The following is a 23885-nucleotide window of genomic DNA, read 5'->3' as shown; positions in this document are numbered from 1 at the left end:
AAGGGGGAAGAGGGAGGCTCTGAGGAAGTCCTGGATGCGAGCATAGGAGACCATTGGGCTAGGGAGCAGGAGGTCTTGGAAGGCACAAAGAGGATGGTTTGGGTGATATTTTAATATGAGGCTAGTAGCCTGTAGCTTGGGGGGCAACTATATAACCATCATCCTCCTGCAGTAAACAAGGATAGTGCATCTGGTAGACCATTTGTGGAATAATTGGTAGACCATGTTTTTTGGCTTATAGCCGGTTTGCATCTGATTGGGCAATTCAAATAGAGTTATGAAAATTGGGAAAATTCTCCCTGCCTATTGCAATCCTGTAAAAGATATGGGGGCGAAAAATACATTTCCTATGGCCCTGTTGTATCTTAATCCATTTCTTAAGTCAGTTTGATCACCACGATTAGGAGTTTCACCCTTAAATTACTTCAGAAAACAGGGATACAACCATAGGACTGCAAGAGATTTCTAAAGCTTAGAGACGAATGCAATGCATACCGAGAACCGCTGCTTGAAAATGCCAAGTAAAGGAAACTCGATCTTTGGGGAGCACACAGGCATTTTGGGTTCCTTCCTTTAGCTCAGCGGTGAAAGAAGCTGAAGGTTCCAATTCTGCTTGTACCTGTTCCGGGGAAGACAAAGAATGATGAACATAGTGAAAACGATAGGGCTGATCAGAGATGCACATAAGACCCTGTTACCAAACCATTTATTTCTACAACAATCTTACCCGAAGATTATATGTCCATTTAATGTATTTTAAGCATGTTATTTACTTGGAAAAGCCTTCGTACAAGTATCTAAATGCCCCGAGAATGCGGTTTAGTGCCGCCATCTTGGGTAGGATGTAAGCAACTCCAGCAGACTATGTACTATAGAGGGGGTCACTTAAGTGATAACTACTATCCTTCACTTTCCAGCAGCTACATAAAAGATTATGTAGGGGGATGAGGAGAGGGGCTGGGCCAGCATAGAACGTTAGACACTCCCAGAAAAGAAAAGGGTCGGTGGGAGGTAGACAGCTGTGCTGGGGAATTTACTGTGTAGGTGTAGTCAGATTTTCTATAATGTACAAAAGCACATTGCAAGTGCACAAAAAATTATGGGAAAACAAAAATGCACATATTGAAAATAATTGGATTTTTCTGCACTGGAACTTCTAACATTAAAGTGAATAGCACAAAGTAGTAAAATAATTTTCTGGAGCAATACAGTATATCAGAAGCCAGGGCTCACCTTGATAGAATGGTCCAAATAGTTATGTACGACTCCTGTAAGGACCAAAGTCTCCCCTCGGATAATGGAATACGGCTTGGAGACCTCCATGAAGAATGGCGAAAATGTTGTATATTTGGCTGAATATTTGGTCATCCCAAAACCTTCCTCATCGGACAGGCAGAAAGCAGATCCTAACCACTTTGTGATGGTGTCTGGGACAACCTCCGATAATGAGGCGCGACCCTCTTTACTGAAAGACAGGAATAAAACACAATCATGCGCTAGTCTAAATATACTGGTCTATTCAGTCCTTGGAATGATGAATTTGCTTTTAGTGTAAATCCAGAAGAAGTAGATAGAGATGGTAACATCCCCTGTGGCCGGGGTATTCCCTGCAGCTGCATGTGCACAAAGGGGCAGGGATGCTTATGACATCAATGACAAGGCCACAGCCATATTGGTCCAATATCATTAACTCACTATGACCATGTGGCCGTTTTGGGTCACCAACATTGACCCAATATATCTACGTGGCAATATTGGATCAGTGACGTCATGAGCAGGACATTTCCTGCCCTGCAGCTCAAAAGGGTGGAATGCTTGTGACATTTATAGGGATGGCCGAACGGTTCGCCCGGCGGTCGTTTCGCGGCGAATTTCGGCTGTTCGCCGTCCGCCCGATCGGCTGACTATTGCCGCCGTTCGCCCGGCAGACTTCCGTGTTTACTGTGTAAAAGAACTTTGACCTATGATGACATCCATCATGGGGTACAGGACAGCCAATTGAGACATTACAGCACATGGACACTTGGACATTCCCCCTAACTTACATTCTTTCTTCTGTCACTATATGGAGAGGTTGCTGTGTGGAGCAGGGAGAGATTGCAGTGACCCAAATCGCTAGTTATTTGGTCCACAAAAGTTATTTTCAGGACTGGTATAGGTGTTGGGTGTAGTTCAGGATATAGCTTTGAGGCACTGCTGTGCTACTGATTGTTGCAGCAGCCTGTCTCTTGTCAGTGTAGAGAGAGGGACAGTACGCTGTGTGCTGCAGGGACAGTCCGTTTAATCATTAGCTGTTACTTTTAGGTCCACAAGAGTGCTATTCAAGTTATTGTTCCAGCAGCCTCTGTTTTGTCAGTTTAAATAGGGACAGGCAGGAAGCTGTGTGTGAGGCAGTGAGGAACAGTCAGTTTAATCAGTAGCTGTTACTATTAGGTCCACAAAGGTTCTTTTCAGGACTGGTATGGTAATAGGCTTATACACGTATAATATTCTTTCTTCCAAATATAGAAAGATTATACTTGACTGCTGCAGTAGTCCTTTTTTCAGTATAGGGACTGAGGTACAGTCTGCTAATCATTCACAACCTACTTGTTCCACAAAGGTCCTTATAAGGACTGGTAAGGTCTAGGGTGCTACAGTACATAGGGTTGAGTGAGGTACAGTCTGCTATTCCTTAAGGACTGGTATAGGTCCACAATACATAGGGTTGAGGTGCACTACTGCTGACTGCTGCCCTATACTGCAGCAGTCCATCAGTATAGGGACTGAGAGTTGTCACAGGGTCATTTTAAAAAATGACAGGCAGAGGAAGAGGAAGGCCCTTCCGCAGGGGTGGTAGGGGTAGGGCAGGAGCAACAGGCTTGAGCCAAAGTGGGAAGTTGCAGAAGGTGCGTTCAATTACTTCAAAGGACGCACCAGACTTGGTTGAGTGGCTCACTCAGCCTTACTCTTCTGCACTCTCCTCATCCTCTCGATCTGCACCCTCTTCACTCTCTGCTATGTGCACCCCCAACAACACCACCACATACCTTCCGCTTGAGTCACAGGAATTTTCCGATCCATATCAAGACATTTCTGATGCGCAGCCACTCTCGGTATTGGATCAGGAAGAGGAGGTAGCAACAACCGCTACTCAGCAGTCTGACGACAGTACCCAGATCAGCCCAAGGAGGAGGTTGGTCCCCGGTGTTGCTGCCTACTCCGAGATCTCTACTTATATGCTGTCGATGATGACGTGTCTAGTGATGTCACGTGGGTGCCCACAAGAGAGGAAGAGGAGGGGAGTTCAGAGGGAGATATGGACCAGCAGATAGGGAGGAGAAGCAGGAATAACTTACATTGCACAGGAGGGACAAAGCAGACTGCAAATGTATCAGGAGCGAGTCGTCGACCATGTACGGTCACATCTGGCGCTCCCAGGACACCGGCACATGGCTCCGCAGTGTGGGCTTTTTTTAAACGTGTCCGCTGCTGACAATAGCGTTGCCATCTGCAATCTTTGCAGTCAACGCATTAGTCACGATAAGCCCAACACTCACCTAGGGACGATTGCCTTAAGGCACATGAGCAGCCATCACTGAGCCCAGTGGGAGCAACGGAACACACAAAGCCACACTCCAGGCTCTCACCGTCCAGCCTCGTCTTCTCTCTCCTCACAATTGTCCTCCACTCCACCTTCCATCACGCCAAGCTCACGTTTTTCTGCAAAAAGGCAGGCTTCCGTGGGCTTAATGTTCGAGCGTAAAAAAAAAATGATGACGCCGGATAACCCTCTTGCCCAACGGTTGACTTGTCAGAACTGATAGCCTGCCAACTACTGCCATATAAACTGGTGGACTCGGAGGCCTTTCACAAATTTGTGGCCATTGGAACACCACAATGGAAGGTCCCAGGAAGGAAGCATTTCTCAGAGAAGGGCATCCCAGAGCTATATGGCCATGTTCAGCGGCAAGTGAATGTATCTCTGGCACACAGTGTCGGTGCCAAGATACATCTGACCACAGACACGTGGTCTAGCAAACACGGGCAGGGAAGGTATATCACTTTTACTGCCCACTGGGTGAACCTTCTGACGGCCGTCAAGCATGTAACCTGTGGCACACATGTAGATTTGGTTTTACCGCCACGGATTGCATGCAGGCCTGACTCTTCTTCTCCTCCTCCTCCTACTCCATCCTCCTCCCTCTCCTCCTCAGCTGACTCCTCCTTTTCCGCTGCTAGCGTCTCTCTCCCCAGAACCTATTCGACATGCCAGGTGAGACGTTGCCATGCCATGCTGCGTCTGTTGTGCCTGGAAGCCAAGAGCCACACTGGCCCGGCACTCCTTTCAGCTTTGCCTTCACAGGCAGATCAGTGGCTAACACCGCTCAATTTGACAGTTGGTAAAGTGGTGTGTGACAACGGTGCCAATCTGCTTAGCGCATTTAAACAGGGCAAAATTACGCACGTGCCATGCATGGCATGTCTTAAACTTGATCGTGCAGCAATTCATTGTCAAATACCCTGGGGTCCAGGACATCTTGCGGCAGGCAAGGAAAATCTCGGCCCATTTCAGATCGTCTTATTTGCGATTGCCCGACGCGATGGAACTCAACCTTCTATATGCTGGATAGGCTGCTCCAGCAGAAACGTGCAGTTAATGTCTACCTGTATGAACTCTGCGGCAGAACAGGTTCTGGGGAGCTGGGGGTTTTTTCACCGCGCCAGTGGCTGCTCATGCGCGACGCATGCAGACTTCTGTGGCCATTTGTGGAGATCACCAAACTGGTCAGTCGCAGCCATGGCGCCATCAGTGACATGGTACCTTATGCCTTCTTTATGGAGCGTGCATTGCGTCGTGTCATTAATCAAGCTGTGGAGGAGCAGGAAGATGAGGAAGTCGCAATGCTGGATGAATTCCCAGGGGGGGCTACTCTGAGACAAGTGAACAACAGGAGTCTGAAGAGGAGTAAGAGGAGGATGGTGCCGGGGTGGATGAGGAGGAGCAAGAAGAGCATGCTTTAAACCTTTCTGGGATCCCTGTTGTGCGTGGATGGAGAGAGGAGAACGAGGAGGATGACATTATCCTGGATGATGAGCAGGAGCCAGGCCACCACACCCCTTCCAGTTTAGTGCAAATGGGGGCCTTCATGCTCCAGTGTTTTAATAGGGACCCCGTATAAAAAGCATAAGGGTCAAGGACCAGTACAGGGTGGCAACGTACTTAGATCCCCGGTACAACACAAAATGGCGGAAATGTTACCGCTGTCACAGAGGGCTGTCAGAATGAAGCACTTCCAGGTCTTGCTTCGAAAAATGCTGCATTCTATTGCGTGCGCTGGCAGAGGAGCAATTCCCACTCCCAGAGAAGGAGTTGCGGGTACCAATCCAACAGCGCCTGCAAGAAAAGGCCGGTTTGAAGATGTGTTGGTGACTTCGGATATGAGGTCATTCTTTCAGCCGACCCATCGGCAGGTGTCATCCGGATCCAGCATCAGGGAACGCCTAGACCGACAGGTGTCCGACTACATCGGGTTAACGGCCGATGTGGACGCTCTGAGGAGTGATGAACCCCTGGACTACTGGGTGAGCAGGCTTGACCTCTGGCCAGAGCTTGCCCAATTTGCAATCGAACTGTTGGCTTGCCCCTCATCCAGTGTCCTGTCCGAAAGGATGTTCAGCGCAGCAGGGGGGATCGCGACCGATAAGCGTACTTGCCTAGCTCACGACAGTGTTAACTACCTCGCATTTCTAAAAATGAATGAGGCATGGATCTCGGAGGAATTCAACACATGTGACCAGTAGACCATGTATATAAACATTTTTTTTTAATCGAGCACACAGACCTTTCTTCATTTGGCTCACTTCCTTGTCCAAAAAAAGCCACCATCCCTGTGCTGTGCCGACTTCCTCCTGGGGCTGTACCTCTGCTGTGCATATTATGAGGGGCTCCCACCATCCCTGTGCTATGCTGACTTCCTCCTGGGGCTGCTTACGGTGCTGGTGTCAGATCACTCTCCATCACGGTGCTGGTGTCAGTGCTCTATGTCACGCTGCTGGTGATCATCTCCTGCACCCTTTTTGCCTACCCTGACCTTCCCTCTCCTCCATTGCCTTCATGCGCTCCACATTCCTGAATTGTCACAACAATTTCACATAAAAAAAGAATGCTTTTAGTTGTCGATCCCGGATTCACCTCATACATGTGTTATGTCATTGGCCATGTGGTGGGACTATGTTTGCACAGCTAGTAATTATTTTGTGGGTGAAAATTTGACCTGTAGGTTTGCAAAGTTCGCTTCTCATTGAAGAGAATGTGGCCCGCCGCGAACGTTACGGTTCGCAAACTATCAGCCGCGTTTGCGGTCCGCTTTAGCGAAATGTCCCGTCGGAAGTTCGTCCATCACTAATCATTTACCTAATATAGCCATGTGGTCATATTGGGTCAATGTCATTGACTCAATATGGCTATATTGGGTCAACGTCACAAGCATCCCCACCTCTGTGTATGTGAGCTGTAGGGTGGGAAATGCACTGGCCACAGCCAATTGGCCAGGCATTGACGTTTCACTCCAGGTTCAGCCGAACGTGGGTTAAGACTGAACCCAAGCTCATCCTTCAATACATTTTTTCAGTGCATGCAGATTTCCTCATGTTAAAGACAATGGTTGATCTCCCAGAAACCAATGCATTCCCAACTTGTAAGGTGCTTCCGCTTTACTGGAATGCCAACCAGTGAACTCCTATGCCCACATGCAATCAAACTTCTTTCCCAACAAAAAAAACAAAAAAAAAAAAAAAAAACAATGTTGCTGCCTTGACTCAAAAAAGACAGACAGTGCAATGTAAGACACCCCCAAAGCACACCTGCGTTGAAGCCTTGAAGGCGCTGGCAGCCCCATAATTTGATCTGCTTCCCCTCTATTCCTGCTGCTGGACATCTGCAGCTGAGCTCAGCTGACTCTCTGCCCATCGCTGCTGCTGCCACCTGGAACGGCCATTAAAGATGTTGAGCAGTAGAGGCTTCAGTGTAGAAGTCTTAGTTTTGTAAAAACGCCGCCTCGTGGATGTCAAGATGATGGTAATAGGCACTATCAGGGCCGTCTAGCATTCGGAGAACCAGAAAACCATAACTGGAAGTGCGTCTCAGCGTGGAGCGCAAACTCCATATACCGGAATTGACGTGTCGATTAATCAAAAGACACGTTTCACAATATCCATTGTTTCCTCAGTTCTAACGGCCAGAGCAGCAGGGGAAGCATTTATATTGAGAGCAGTATTTTTTCACACAGCAGGTTGATAAATAGACATAATTGCATAGATCAATAAGCTGGATTACTAAAATACGGAATGGAAATTAAATAGAAAAAAAAAAATGAAAAAGATAAATGAGAAAAATAAAAAATATAAAATAATGAAAAATGAAAATAAAATAAGGTAAATAAAAGTGAGGAAGAGAAATATATGGCTAAATAAATGATAATGTAATCTGATGAGAGAAATAAAAAAAAAATATATTATATATATATATATATATATATATATATATATATATATATATATATATATATATATATATATATATATATATATATATATATTTATTAGATTACATAATCATTTATTTAGCCATATATTTCTCTTCCTCCCTTTATTTACCTTATTTTATTTTCATTTTTCATTATTTTTTATTTCTCATTCTTTATTATTTTTATATTTTGTATTTTTTATTTTTTATTTTTCTCATTTATTTATCCTTCATTATTTTTCTTTTTTTTTTCTATTTAATTTCCATTCCGTATTTTAGTAATCAATTTAGCTTATTGATCTATGCAATTATGTCTGTTTATCAACCTGCTGTGTGAAACAATACTGCTCTCAATATAAATGCTTCCCCTGCTGCTCTGGCCGCTAGAACTAAGGAAACAATGGATATTGTTAAACACGTCTTCTGATTGGTCGACACGTCACTTCCGGTATACGGAGCTTGCGCTCCATGTTGAGACGCACTTCCGGTTTTCTGGCTCTTCGGACGCTAGACGGCCCCGATACTGCCTATTGCCATCATCTTGACATCCACGAGGCGGCATTTTTTACAAAACTAAGACTGCTACAGTGAAGCCTCTACTGCTCAACATCTTTAATGGCCGTTCCAGCAATTTACCATCTTTGCTCCTCCGGATAGAAGTGGCTGTGATTACCCTCCCCTCTGCTATATTTTATGCTTGACTACCATGTCATTTTGTGACTACCCAATTGGCTTTGTGCTTTTATCATATTAAAAGTTATTTATTTTATATACTACACTTAGTTTGGCGCACTTGTCTTTTCTACATTATATTTCCTAGAGAGTTGTGCTTCTCTCAAGACAGTTGCTGCCACTGGTGTTAGGAAGTTGAACTTTTATGGACCATACCTAAGGAACTTTGTGGACATTATGTATGTATGTATGTATGTATGTATATTTATTAAGTTCTGCAATAAAGCATCAGAAAAGTATACCCCGTCTAGACTGATTACTAAGCCAAGAGAGTGAATGATGGTGTGCCTGACTGGGTGCACCTACTGGAAAAGAACCTTGGGACCTAAACAGTGGGCTCCCACTACAGTGAGGACTATATATAATTTGGGGTTATAGGAATGTGATGTAGGAAGAAGGGATTATTAGTACATCATTTTTGATTTTAAAAACAAAGTGAAAATAAAAAGTGTGTCATCTTTTCTATGAAGTATTTTAGGTACTTACTCCAGAGGAACCATGAGCCACATGAAAGTGTCAGAGAAGTTAGTCCGAACAAGTTCAATTAAAGATCCTCCTCCACCAAATCCAGCACCTCGTCCAGCACTCCGATCTGCAGAAAATTTGAGGTTAGCTTCTGGTACTGCACCTTAGGAAAAAATAAAAATAAAAAAATAAAAAAGGGATCAGTGTTACGGTATGTTAATGTTAAACAAAAAACAGGAAACTGCAATTGTCAAAGAAAGCTGAATTCTAATGTTGCACTACCCCTGTAGAAGCAGCTGTAGTTCAGCCACTTCAGGTGCAAACAGTCCAGGAGGTGTCATTTTTACATTTATTCCCAAGTAACTGGTAACATGGGCCATGAACAGACAATAAGGTATGCATACCTCCAAACTTTGAGATGGGATAGGACACATCCCTTACCATGCCCCCTTAAAGGAAAATTGTACAAAAAATAAAACCACACACAAGATTGGTTAAACCCACAACAGTTTTTTACCGCTACCATTTACCACTATTCCTTTATGTTGGCTTTTGGAATTTACAAATGCAGCAATTTAGAAATCAGATGAAAGTTTTAGCGCTGGGAAACCTTTTGAGAGATAAAAAGTGCATTTTATATACATCTATATAGATCAGACCAAAATGAGGGACTAATGAGAATGAATGAGGGACAGAGGGACATTGCTCCAAATCAGGGGCAGTCCCTCGAAATCAGGGACAGTTGGGAGCTATGGGTATGGGTTACTTAAATACACTTGATGCACAGACGGCTCTTCAACAACTATAAATAGCACTGTGGCACCCCCTAGTTGTGTTGCTAGAAGTCGATTTTTGTTCAACTAGGTAACTTGTTCTGGCAAGTGTGTTTTTCTGGGTCAGGGTTTGAATGACTCAGGAAAGGCTGAGTGACTCACAGGCACCTCTAAGACCTCCCCCTACCTCTAGAAACTTGAAGATCCTAGAAGAATGGGAGTGGAGGAGGAGGACTTGGCTGGAGTATTTTGAGGGCCCTGACCAATCCCCAGCAGATGGGTTGGCAGGGGGCAGGTCCCCTCAAATACTCAGGGTCAGCCCAGCTGGGGCAGTGGAATTCGACTGGAGAGGTGTTTGGCTGTAGGTAGCCCCCTAGTCTTATGGGGTGACCTCGGGCCTGGGCTCAGGTGTGGAAGGGACCCTCTTTACGACAGGGGTGTCCTGACCAGTGACACAGGATCAAGTGGAGGACCGCAGAAAACTTCCAGGGAAATCTCCAGGGAGGAAGGCAGCCAGGTGGGCTGGTGAGAGATACAGTCAGAAAGGACTGAGAGGCATGCCTGAGAGGACAGGTGGAAGCAGTCTGGGAGGACTGTGGAGTCTAAGTCAGGAGGGCTAGTGAAAGGGGCAGCTGCAGCCAGGTGGGCTGGCAGTGCCTAAAGGTGGTGCTGGGATCAGTAGCCACAGGAGGATGACAGCTGGGCAATAGAACTTTTCTACACTACCAAATGCCCTTTACCATGCCTGTAAAGGGCATTTGCAGCACCAGCTGGTCCTGGGAGTTGTAGTTCCAGGGGCAAGATTTGTGCTTACGGTAGTGTCAGGTAGGTTTGTGTCCCTGAAGGGTTCTAATGCTTTCATCAAGTGGGCATCCCATAACGCTATCCATGTTTATTCCCCCCCAAAAAAAACAAAGCACTGGACTGTTGAAACTCAGGTGAGCTGTGAAGATGCGGTGTGCCTGGCAGGGCGGAGGATCCCTTTCTACTTGCGGCTCCCTAGGGGGTGTGCTACAGCAGTAATACAGTCATACAGTCCCAGCCGTGGACCAGGAGAATTGCTGGTCCAAATTAGCAAAAATAGGCTGAAGTAGACTAGATTCTTGCAACTGGAGACCACAAAGCCACTGTAGCCCAGGAGGTTTGTTCTACTCAGATCCTAGCAATAATCAGTCCAGAGAAATACCGTCCAGCTGAGAAGTCCATCTTCTAGTCCCATAATGAGGGACAGGAACAAGCAGTCCCCCTTCCCTCGAGCATGTGGATCCATCCCCACAGGAGAATGCCAATTCTCTCGGGGCGTCAGACTATAACAGTAACCCAGTCACCATCTGGGCACACCTCCCCAGGGATCAACCAGGCCCTACTAAATATACAGGCCAAGCATCCCACCCTAAGCTCTAGATTCTTCTAGAGGCAAGGGGGAGCAATCAAACTTCCAGCCTGCGAAGCCCTGAATAGACCAGACTAAACCATCACCGCTTCTGGGATTACAGCAGAAGAGCAAACACTAAAATTTGCCTAGCTAGGAGGGTGCTTCAGGAACAATCATTTCTAGAGGTGCATCACCTGCATAGATATTATTACTATTAGTTGTGTGAACTGTGGTGACAAGGATGTAATATATAGAACCCCCCCCCCCCCCCCCATTGTGTTCCCTACCAATGTGGAGGGCATGTGAGCTGGTATGGTTTGAGACGGAGGATGGAGATGCATGTGAAGCTTCATGCCTGGATAAGGGCCCAGTATGGATTGTTAGGGACTCCATGCAACAAACAAAAGTGTGGGGTCCCCTTTCAAAATCAACATTCTCAAATCTACAAAATGCAGTCTAACTAGACAAGGGGGTGGGAGGGCAGGGAGCATGTACCCACTTACTGACCCATAATAGACCACATGCCCGCAACATTAGGTAGGTACATTTACCAGCCCCATTGCATCACACCTTGTCTCCGATGACAAAGGCCTCATTGCCGCATCCCTGGCCTGGTGGATGTGGGGGGGTCTGTGGGAGAGGAAGTGATCAGAATCTGGGAGCCCCTTTAATATAAGGATGCCTACCAAATATCTGTGCCTATGTGCATAAGCAAGGGGTGCAAAAAAGGTCTTCTGGCCCATCAGACAGAACTGCTGTGTAAGTTTTAGGGTTGAATGGACTGAAATACAAATCCTTGAAAACGGTTAAGCCAGTCATAGATTGGTCGAAATTTGGCTGATTCAGCAGGGACCATGTATGGGAAGACTGGTCGTATTAAGATGACTTCTGTACAACCAACCTGTAGGCAGGTACAGTCTTTTCTCCACTGCAGGTGGTGCTCAACCGCAGCTGCTTTGCAGAGGGAGAGCAAGTCAGAAGGAACCTTCTGTGGTTTCCTGAGTCACTGAGGAAGTAATCCGGTTGGATGCTGCTGCCCCAGGTGACTGGTGGTCATCTTGGGTCAGGTAGAGTATTTGGCTGGTATCTGGCTCAGCACATATTTTGAGAGTGGATAGTATAGGTTCCGGTTACCCATCCATTAGGGAAAGCTAATAGCTGTAGGGAAAGTATCCTTATGAATAGGGGCATGTTATCCTTCCAGGAATCCTCCTATTTGGGCACAAACTGGCCAGGCCACATTCCACCCTCATGCCGTGTACACACGATAGGAATTTCGGCCAGCAAAAGACAGCTTTTCATCAGAAAATGCGACCGTGTATATGCTCCATCGGAATTTAGCTGGCCAAATTCCCGCCAGAAAAAAATTTGAGCGCATGTTCTCAATTTTTCAGATGGAAAAACTGTCAAACTGAATTTTCCGATAGTGTGTATGCAATTCCGACGTGCAAAAACACACCTTCTCAGATTCAACTACGAGGTGGAAGCTATTGGGTATTAAACTTCCTTTTCTAGTCCCGTTGTACCTCACCACGTTCTTGATGGTCGGAATTTAGTGTGACCGTGTGTATGCAAGACAGCTTGAGCGAAATCCCGTCAGAAATCCATCGGGAAAACCATCAGAGCTTTTTCCAACCAAAATTCCGATCGTGTGTACGCATCAGAGAAAGACAGAGACCTGCTGCACTCGACATTCCTATTAACAGTGTTACTTGCCAGGTACCTGCTGGGCTGTTTGTAACGTTGAGCCTTGCATTCAATACAAGGTTTGTTAATTACAACCAGACTCTAATCACTGCCACCGCAGCAGGCTGCACCCACTCACAAGCCTGTCTGCTTTTTCCTAATCAGTGCCACCAGATATAGCCAGGTGCACAGTCGTGTTAGAACAAGGGGCCAAACTGTTCCCACAAATTTGGGAGCATGAAATGGTCTAAAATGTCTTGGAATGCTGGCGACTTAAGAGTTCTCTTCACTGGAACTAAGGGGCCAAGCCCAAACCCTGAAAAACAACCCCACATCATAATCCCCCCTCCAAATCATTTGGACCAGTACACAAAGCAAGGTCCATAAAGACATAGATGAGAGAGTTTGGGGTGGAGGAACTTGACTGGCCTGCACAGAGTCCTGACCTCAACCCGATAGAACACCTTTGGGATGAATTTGAGCGGAGACTGCGAGCCAGGCCTTACCTCACAAATGTGTTTCTGGAAGAATGGTCAAACAGTCCAATAGACCCACTCAAACCTTGTGGACAGCCTTCCCAGAAGAGCTGAAGGTGCTATAGCTGCAAAGGGTGGGCCAACTCAAAAATAAACCCTACAGACTAAGACTGGGATTGGTGTCCCAATACTTTTGACAATAGAGGGTACTTTTATAGGACTAAATTGTTAGTGCACTCAATTGCCTAATTATTATCAGGATAGACCTATTTGGTTGGATGTACAATTTTAGATTAATGCTTCAAAAGATCATTTACCCTCTATAGATATGGGATACTGCGACTGCTGTAGTGGCTTTTTCTCACAGACCTTTGGTTTTCTCACTTGGTTTCCTGTTACAACAATCAGTCCGACATCCTGAAATATGATGTGAAAGAATTCAACATTTTGACAGACAAGTATACCTAAAAACACAAAACAAACAAACAATCAGCCATAACATTACCACCCTCCATAACCCATTGGGGCATGGACTCCACTAGACCTCTTAAGGCAAGCTATGGTATCTGCCACCAAGCCCTCAGTAGCAGATCCTTTAAGGCATGTAAGTTGCAAGGTGGGGCCTCCATGGATTGGACTTGTTTTACCAGCACATCCCACAGATGCTCGATTGGAGAATTTGGAGGCCAAGTCAACACCTCAAACACATTGGTGTTCCTCAAATCATTCTTGAATTCAGTAGACCAGGCCACCTTCTTCCATTTCTCTGTGGTCTAGTTCTGATCCCCATGTGCCCCTTGTACTCACAGGTCAGCAAGAGCACCCTGACCGGTCTGCAGCTACACAGCCTCATACACCAACCGGGATGCTCTGTGTTCCAAAACCTCAGAACCATCATTCACCATCATTGTTTTCAGTAATTTTAGCTTTTTTGGTCGAACTACACAGGTCAGCCTTCACTCCCAACCTTCATCAATTAGCCTTGGTCATCCATGACCCTGTCACTGGTTTACTAGTGTTCCTTCCTTGGACCATTTTTGGCCTGTCCTTACTACTGCAGATTGAGAACATCCCACAAGAGCTGCAGTACCGGCGTTGCTTTGACCCAGTTGTCTCGCTATTAAAATGTGGCCCTTGTCATAGTTGCTCAAAGCTTACGCTTGCCCCTTTATTCTACATTTACCACAACTTCATGGACAACATGTTCACTTGCTGCCTAATATATCACACCCAATGTTTAAATGCTATTGTAATGAGATAATCAATGTTATTCACTTTACCTGTCTGTCAGGGTGGTCACATAACCACAAGGAAATACTGACTGTACTTTCCCAGAATTTTGAATTTTCTTCTATGACTAAGCCAGTGGTCTCCAAACTGTGGTCTGGGGGCCAGACACTGCCCTTTGCTTGTCATTAGCTGGCCCTTGTGGTGCTACTCCTTATGCCGCGTACACACGATCAAACAATCGGGTGGAAAAGTCCGGCAAACTGAAGTCCGCCAGACAATCCCCCCGTGTGTAGCCTCCGGTATACTTTGACCCGAAAGTACGGCGGACTTAGAATGTAGTTTTGCACTCCAATGTTCCCGCCGGACTCGCATTTCGGTGGACAATCCGGCCGTGTGTGTGCCAGTCCGCCGTACTTTTGAAATGAGCGGACTTTTCCCGCCCGGAGAAAAGTCCGCTCATTTCGAGCGGGTCTCCAGGTAGGCTGGGCCCGCGAAGGAGACGCCGCCGGCCCCGCCACCTGGTATGGACTTAAAGGGGAACCCCAACAGAAATCGGCGTGGGGGTCCCCCCAAAGTCCACAACAGACCCTTGTCTGAGCACGCTACCCGGCTGGCCAGGAAAGGAGGGGCGAGCGAGCACCCCCCCCTCCTGAGCTGTACCAGGCCGCGTGCCCTCAACATGGGGGGTGCCTTGGGGAAGGGAGGGCCGCGTGCCCCCCCACCCCAAAGCACCTTGTCCCCATGTTGATGAGGACAAGGGCCTCTTCCCGACAACCCTGTCCGTTGGTTTTCGGGGTCTGCGGGCGGGGGCTTATCGGAATCCGGGAGCCCCCTTTAATAAGGGGGCCCCGGATACCGGCCCCCCTACCCTATGTGAATGAGTATGGGGTACAATGTACCGCTACCCATTCACCTGTAAAATAAAAGTACAAAAAAAAAAAACACAAGATAAAACAGTTTATTGCACAGCTCCGGGGGTCTTCCGTCTTCGGGGGTCTTCTCGCCGGACTCCTCCGCTATCTTCTTCGGGGGTCTTGTCCCCCTCTTTGGTTCTTCTGCCGGGCCACCGCGCCTTCTTCTAGCTCTTTTACAGGCGGTGGCCCGGTCTTCTGTCGCCTCCGCCGCCTTCCGTTTTTCTGTTCTTTTCTTCAGATGTTGCCTCGCCGAGTCCACCGCTCACAATGACAGGGACCGGGCACGCGGCGACTTATATAGGGACAAGGGGCGAAGACGGAAGACCCCCGGAGCTGTGCAATAAACTATTTTATCTTGTGTTGTGTTTTTTTTGTACTTTTATTTTACAGGTGAATGGGTAGGGGTACATTGTACCCCATACTCATTCACATGGATACCGGCCCCCCACCCTATGTGAATGAGTATGGGGTACAATGTACCCCTACCCATTCACCTGTAAAATAAAAGTACAAAAAAAACACAACACAAGATAAAATAGTTTATTGCACAGCTCCGGGGGTCTTCTGTCTTCGCCCCTTGTCCCTATATAAGTCGCCGCGTGCCCGGTCCCTGTCATTGTGAGCGGTGGACTCGGCGAGGCAACATCTGAAGAAAAGAACAGAAAAACGGAAGGCGGCGGAGGCGACAGAAGACTGGGCCACCGCCTGTAAAAGAGCTAGAAGAAGGCGCGGTGGCCCGGCAGAAGAACCAAAGAGGGGGACAAGAACCCCGAAGAAGATAGCGGAGGAGTCCGGCGAGAAGACCCCCGAAGACGGAAGACCCCCGGAGCTGTGCAATAAACTGTTTTATCTTGTGTTTTTTTTTTGTACTTTTATTTTACAGGTGAATGGGTAGCGGTACATTGTACCCCATACTCATTCACATAGGGTAGGGGGCTCCCGGATTCCGATAAGCCCCCCGCCCGCAGACCCAGACAACCAACGGCCAGGGTTGTTGGGAAGAGGCCCTTTTTCTCATCAACATGGGGACAAGGTGCTTTGGGGTGGGGGGGCGCACGGCCCCCCCTTCCCCAAGGCACCCCCCATGTTGAGGGCAGGCGGCCTGGTACGGCTCCTCTCCTGGCCGGCCGGGTAGTGTGCTCGGACAAGGGTCTGATGTGGACCTGGGGGGACCCCCACGCTGATTTCTTTCGGCGTTGGGGTTCCCCTTTAAGTCCATACCAGGCGGCGGGGCCAGCGACGTCTCCTTCGCGGGCCCCACCTACCTGGAGACACGCTCAAAATGAGCGGACTTTCCTCCGCGTGTGTGGGAGAGTCCGTTCATTTCAAAAGTAGGGCGGATAGTACGGCGGACTTAATACGCCGTATTAGTCCGCTGAAAAAGTGCCGTGTGTGGGCAAGTAGCCCGTTCGGAAAGTCCGACGGACAGTCTGGCGGGAAGTCCGCCAGACTAAGTACGTCAGACAGACGGCTACGTGTGTACGCGGCTTTACACTTAAACTAGGAACTATTCTGCCAACTGACAGCCAACAGCGGGGGCGCCATTACTCCCAGCCAACAGCGGGGCGCCATTACTCCCAGCCAACAGCGGGGGCACCATTACTCCCAGCCAACAGCGGGGGCACCATTACTCCCAGCCAACAGCGGGGGCACCATTACTCCCAGCCAACAGCGGGGGCACCATTACTCCCAGCCAACAGCGGGGGCACCATTACTCCCAGCCAACAGCGGGGGCACCATTACTCCCAGCCAACAGCGGGGGCACCATTACTCCCAGCCAACAGTGGGGGCACCATTACTCCCAGCCAACAGCGGGGGCACCATTACTCCCAGCCAACAGCGGGGGCACCATTACTCCCAGCCAACAGCGGGGGCACCATTACTCCCAGCCAACAGCGGGGGCACCATTACTCCCAGCCAACAGCGGGGGCACCATTACTCCCAGCCAACAGCGGGAATAATGGTGCCCCATTGTTGGCTGTTAGTGGGAATAATGGTGCCCCATTGTTGGCTAACAGCCAACAATGGGGCACCATTATTCCCACTGACACCTACCAATGGGGCACCATTACTCCTTCTGACACCCAACAATGGGGCACCATTGCTCCCGCCGATACCAAAATGTTGCGATTTTTACTTCCACTGATACAAGAAAAATACTCCCGCTGGCCATAGTCCAGCCCCCCTAAAATAAGGACAATAAACTGGCCCTTTGTTTAGAAAGTTTGATGATCTCTGCTCTAAGCCATTAGTCATTTGAGACTAAAGATTCATCATAAAGAGTAGACAGGGTCGATTCACTATGGCCTCATTCACACGAGCGTGCCTATACATACTCCCGTGTGAACAGCTGTCTTTGCCCGCATGTGATGCACAGGTGTTCATGCATCCACGTGCAGACACTCCCATTCATGTCTATTGGGACACAGCTCCTGGTCCCAATTGGACAGCTATGTGGGCAACCCAGACTATGAGCATTCAGAAAAATGCACCCACACCTGCACAGCTGTCAAATTGGGAGCAGTGACTATTTTCCAATAGATATCGACTGCCTGCCTTTGAATGCATGGTGTTGGTGCAGGTCCCTGAACGCACACAGTCTGGGTCTCCTGCACAGCTGTCAAATTGGGACCAGCAGCTGTGAATGAATGGGACTGCCATACATGAAGACCTGTGCATCCCATGCGGGCAAGGATGACCCTTCACATGGCTATATGGAATGCATAGGTACTCATGTAAATGCAGCCCAAGGCCTCATGCACACAGATGGTAAGAGGAATAAATAATGCTGGGAGTACAGAGTCAGGCATGTTCTCATGCACAGGGGTGCTGCATACAGCCTGCCATATAAATGAATGGCTGCACTAAACCTAGTTTGTAGCAGCATTAACCAGCACACAACACATCTCCAATAACATGAATGTTTTGTATTCAGACACACATTATATGCTCATATGCAGTGCTTTGAAAAAGTATTCATACCTCTTGAGATTTTCCACATTGTCATGTTACAACCAAAAACGTAAATGTATTTTATTGGGATTTTATGTGATAGACCAACACAAAGTGGCACATAATTGTGAATTGAAAGGAAAATTATAAATGGTTTCCAACATTTGTTACAAATAAGTGTGGCATGCATTTGTATTCAGCCCCCTGAGTCAATACTTTGTAGAACCACCTTTCACTGCAATAAACAGCTGTAAATCTTTTTGGGGAGGTCTCTACCAGCTTTGCACATCTAGGAATGACTTTTGCTCATTCTTTGCAAAATAGCTCAAGCTCTGTCAGATTGGATGGAGAGCATCTGAACAGCAATTCTCCAGTCTTGCCACAGATTCTCAATTGGATTAGGTCTGGACTTTAACTGGGCCATTAACACATGAATATGCTTTGAGCTAAAGCAGGGATCTCCAAAACTATGGCCCTCCAGCTGTTGCAGAACTACATGTCCCATGAGGTATTGTAAAACTGACATTCACAGACCTGACTAGGCATAATGGGAATTGTTTCTAAACAACTGGAAGGCCATAGTTGAGACCCCTGATCTAAACCATTCCATTGTAGCTCTGTCTGTATGTTTAGGGTTGTTGTCCTAGTGGAAGGTGAACCCCCACCCTAGTCTCAAGTCTTTTGCCAACTAACAGGTTTTGTTCAAATGCCACATACACATGATCGGACTATCTGGCAGACTTGGTCCGGTGGACCAGAGTCCGTTGAACAGTCCGCCCGTATGGGGGCTCTGGCAGACTTTTCCCAGAAGAAGAGACATAGAAAGAAGTTTTGACTCAAAATTGTCCAGACTCTGCAGTCCGGCGGACAATCCGCCCGTCTGGGCTAGTCTGCCGGACTTTTGAAATGAACGGACTTGCCTACACACCGAGAAAAGTCCGTTCATTTTGAACACGGCTCCAGGTAGATGGGACTAGTGAAGGAAGTCAGTCAGTCAGTCAGTCAGTCAATGTCGCCATCTCCATCGGCGAGATTGACACGTCGCTAGCCCTGTCACCTGGTATGGACTTAAAGGGGAAGCCCTACGTCGAAAAACGACGTGGGGGTCCCCCCCAAAGTCCATATCAGACCCTTATCTGAGCACGCAGCCTGGCCGGTCAGGAAAGGGGATGGGGACGAGCGAGCGCCCCCCCCCTCCTGAGCCGTACCAGGCCGCGTGCCCTCGACATGGGGGGTGCTTTGGGGAAAGGGGGGCCCTGCGGCCCCCCACCCCAAAGCACCTTGTCCCCATGTTGATGAGGACAAGGGCCTCTTTCCCACAACCCTGGCCGTTGGTTGTCGGGGTCTGCGGGCAGGGGCTTATTGGAATCCGGGATCCCCCTTTAATAAGGGGGCCCCCCAGATACCTCCCCCCACCCTATGTGATTCCATGCAGATCTCCTCTAGAGCAGTGATGTTTTGTGGCTGTCGCTGAGCAACATGGACTTTCAACTCCCCTCAAAAGGTTATCTATGGGGTTGAGATCTGGAGACTAGCTAGGCCACTCCAGGACCTTGAAATGCTTCTTACGAAGCCACTCCTTCATTGCTAGGGTGGTGTGTGGGATCATTGTCATGCTGAAAGACCCAGCCATGTTTCATTTTCAATGCCCTTGCTGATGGGAGGAGGTTTGCACTAAAAATCTTATAGCCCCATTCATTCTTTCATGTACACAGATTAGTCGTCCTGTTCCCTTTGCAGAGAAACAGCCCTAAAGCATGATGTTACCAGCCCCATGCCTCACAGTAGGTATAGTGCTCTTTGGTTGCAACTCTGTCCTCCAAACACGACAAGTTGAGTTTCTACCAAACAGTTCTACTTTGGTTTCATCTGACCATATGACATTCTCCCAGTCCTCTTCTGGATCATCCAAATGCTCTCTAGCAAACCTCAGAAGGGCCCGGACATGTACTGGCTTAAGCAGGGGGACACGCCTGGCACTGCAGGATCTGAGTCCCTGGCAGTGTAGTGTATGGTAGCTTTTGTTACGTTGGTCCCAGCTCTCTGCAGATCATTCACAAGGTCTCTCCACGTGGTTCTGGGATTTTTGCTCACCGTTTTTGTGATCATTTTGACCCCACGGGGTGAGATCTTGCGTGACCATAATTTTCAAATAAATTCTTTCAAAAATTAGACAATGCGATTGTCTGGATTTGTTTCCACATTTTGTCTCCTAGTTGAGGTATACCCATGACGTCAATTACAGGCCTCTCATCTAAGTGGGAGAACTTGCACAATTGGTGGCTGACTAAATATTTCTTTGCCCCACTGTATTTGCGGTGTCCCCTACATGACTTCTTGCAAACTCCACGACTAATTGTTGTCCTGTGGACAGATTCTGCCACCTGAGCTGTGGATTTCTGCAGCTCCTCCAGAGTTACCATGGGCCTCTTGGCTGCTTCCAATTAATGCTCTCCTTGCCCGGACTGTCAGATTAGGTGGACGGCCATGTCTTGGTAGATTTGCAGCTGTGCCATACTTTCCATTTTCAGATGGATTGAACACGAGATGTTCAAAGCTTGTGATTTTTTTTTTTTTTTTAAATAACCCAACCCTGCTTTATACTTCACAACTTTATCCAGGACCTGTCTGATGTGTTCCTTGGCTTTCATGATGCCGTTTGTTTAAGATACTCTAACCTATGATGGCTTCACAGAGCAGCTGCATTTATACTGAGATTAAATTACACACAGGTGAACTTCATTTACCAATTAGGCAATTTCTGAAGGCAATTGGTTCCACTAGATTTTAGTTAGGGGTATCAGAGTAAAGGGGGCTGAATACAAATGCACACCACACTTTTCAGATATTTGTAAAAAAAATGTGACCACCATCATAATTTTCCTTCCACTTCACAATTATGTGCCACCTGAAAGTTGTGAGATTTTGATGTGACTTGAAGCAATACCTGTATAATGTTGAGGTCTAGGGACCTCAAGTCGCCTCAAAGTCAGACCAAAGTAGTGCAGAGATTACTTTGAAGTCGCTGCAACTTGAAGTAGCAAAAGATATGAATGGTGCTCATCAGGCACACTAGGTTTGTGTACCAGGGATGCTGGGGCCAGTCTGGGGCAATTACTGGAATCCCCTCAGCCTCTACTCTGCCCAAGGATCTCTTGTCCTGGACACGAATCTCAGCACCTTCCGATTGAGACGGGAGGCCAGAAGATCCACGTCTAGTGTGCCCATTGCAGGCACAGTAGCCTGAAGACCTCCGGATGCAACGCCCATTCTGGGTCCAGCATCTGGTGACTTTAGTCCTTCTGCCAGTTCTCTACTTACTGGATGTAAATGGCCAATAGGGCCGGTACATGTCACTCTACCCACTGAAAGATGTGAGCGACCTGTGTGGCGGCCGAGCTTCTTGTTCCTCGGTGATTGACATATGCCACCACTGTGGCGCTGTCTGACTGGACTCTGATCGGACGCCCTCTAAGTCTTATCGACCATGTGGAGAGGCATAGCCTGATCGCTCGCAGCTCGAGCACATTGATCGGCAACTTGGATTCCTCCTCCGACCAGAGGCCCTGCGTCGACTGAACTCCCATTACTCCACCCCAGCCTGTTAGTGATCACTGTCCAATGTAGCGGTAGGAACAACCTCCCAGACCGAAGTGCTGGGGACCTCAGCTACCAGAGCAGGGAGTCCCTGACTGGCTCATCTGAATCTGCCGATCCAGGGATAATGGAGATTTGTCCCATTTCACCAAAATCTCCTGCTGCAAGACTCTGGTGGGAACTGGGCATATGGTACTGCCTCGAAGGAGGCCACCATGAGTCCCAGGACTCGCATGCAGAAGCGTAATGACAACCACCTGCAGTTCATCAACAGTTTTACTGCGGCTCTGAGAGTCTGCAGCTTGTCTGAAGGGAGAAACACTCTCGCTTCCATCAAGTCCAACAGTAAGCTTAGGTACTCCAAGCACTGAGTCGGGATGATCACCGACTTTTAGGTTCAACAGCCACCCAAATTCCTGCAGTGTCTGCATGGTGATCGCCACATCCTCCTCTAATTCTGCGTTGTTGCAGCAACACCAAAACAGGAGCCAATAACTTAGTAAAGACTCGGGGGGCTGATGCCAAGCCAAAGGGGAGAGTCACAAACTGGTAGTGGGCTTCCCCAACTGCAAATCACAGAAATTTCTGATGCCGAAGGCATATGGGTATGTGCTTTACAAAGTAATCGAGGGCTTTTAGGTCCAAGATTGGACGTACCCTTTCCTTTTTGGGCACTACAGATTGGAGTAGAACCCCTGGAATCTTTCTGGCTCCGGAACAGGTACCATCACCCCGCAACTCAGCAGGTCCCTTACCGCCCCTCATCAGGGCCTCCCGGCAAGCCGGGAGTACAGGTGTGCTGGAGGGAAAGAATCTGTTTGGCGGCCAAGAGAGGAACTCTATCTTGTAGCCGGAGGAAATCAGATCGCAGACCCACTGGTCGGACAGCGGCCCACCGCCGAAGTTGACCCCCCCACCCGTGTGGCGGGCAGGGGCAAACCTTTATGCAGTAGCACTTTTGCTTGCAGGCTTGTGGTTCCAGGGACGTTTGTGTCCTTAAAAGGGTCCTCCTGTCAGGCTGGGGACGTTTAGCTGAAGCCCAGGGCGGACAGAAAAGCCGCTTGTGAGCGGAAAATGAGGGCCCTTGCCTACGGCGTGGCTCCTTAGCCTTCCTGGCCTGTGGGAGTAGAGTATTCTTACCACCTGTGGCATTTTTAATAAGGTCATCCAACGAGGCTCCAAAGAGCCACTCACCAAGGAAGGGTAAATCTGTCCGGGTTTTTTTTTTTTTTTTTTTTTTTTAGATGCCTGGTCAGCTGACCAGCATTTCAGCCAAATCAGGCGCCTCAGCACCACAGCTGGCACTGAAGCCCTGGATAACAGAGGGAGAGTATCCAGGGCCGCATCAAGCGTACTTAAGGCCTTGCCCTAACTGTCTCCTAGTTCCACGCAGACAGGAGAAGCCTGTTGCTCCCCCAATTCGCGGTGCAAAAGTTTTGCCCACTCAGTGTGTCTGCGACACAAGTGCGGATGCCAGTACAGGTCGCATTGCTGACCCCACAACCGTAAACAAGGAGCGAGCCACTGCTTCGGCCTTCCTGTCCATGGGGTCCTTAAAGGCAGGAGTCCCCTCCGGGATCGTGGTTACTTTGTTTAACCTGGATACTGGGGGGTCCATGACCGGAGGAGCCGACCATTTTTTTTAAAGGCTCTCCTCAAAGGGGTATCACACCGCCATGTATTTGGGAAACGAGAAGGTCTGTTGCGGTTGACCCAATTTCTTGTATATGAACTTATCAAAATAAGTCAGATGCGGAAGCACCTTTGTATGGGCTGGCTTACGGGACCCAAAAAGGGACCACTACATCAGCAGAGGGATCTGCTGTATCCTGAATAGGGATGAGCTTCGAGTTCGAACAGTGAACAATTTGGGGTGTTCGCGGCAAATTGTACAAGTCCATGGGAGAAATCTAAAGTGCTAATTTTAAAGGCCAATATGCAAGTTATGGTCCTAAAAAGTGTTTGGGGACCTGGGTCCTGCCCCAGGGGACATATATCAATGCAAAAAAAGTTTTAAAAAAAATGTCAGTTTTTTTCGGGAGCAGTGGTTTTAATAATGATTAAAGGGACCCCCAGATCCTGGCCCCCCTGTTTGAAATGGTAAGGGGGTATAAAAGTACCCCTACCATTTCACAAAGAAAGTGTAAAAAATCATTAAAGAAGACAAACACGCTTTTG

General features: G+C 47.9%; 1 protein-coding gene across 1 annotated transcript in view; it reads right to left on the bottom strand.

Moving 5' to 3' along the window:
* The window catches only part of LOC143929796 (ovostatin-like), a 201808-nt gene that overhangs the window by 93970 nt on the left and 83953 nt on the right, over positions 1–23885 (bottom strand). Inside the window, exons 17-20 of the mRNA XM_077453773.1 lie at positions 13332–13431; positions 8726–8867; positions 1234–1465; positions 496–619 (exon numbers count right to left, since the gene is read on the bottom strand). Of these exons, the coding sequence (XP_077309899.1) occupies positions 496–619; positions 1234–1465; positions 8726–8867; positions 13332–13431 (598 nt within the window). The remainder of the gene's footprint in view (positions 1–495; positions 620–1233; positions 1466–8725; positions 8868–13331; positions 13432–23885) is intronic.

Source organism: Lithobates pipiens, unplaced genomic scaffold (assembly GCF_037356315.1).
Source record: "Lithobates pipiens isolate NorthernLeopardFrog02 unplaced genomic scaffold, aLitPip1_a1.2 Scaffold_25, whole genome shotgun sequence".
Taxonomy (NCBI): domain Eukaryota; kingdom Metazoa; phylum Chordata; class Amphibia; order Anura; family Ranidae; genus Lithobates; species Lithobates pipiens.
The sequence above is the reverse complement of the archived record's forward strand: the minus strand, read 5'-3'. Positions and strand labels throughout refer to the sequence as shown.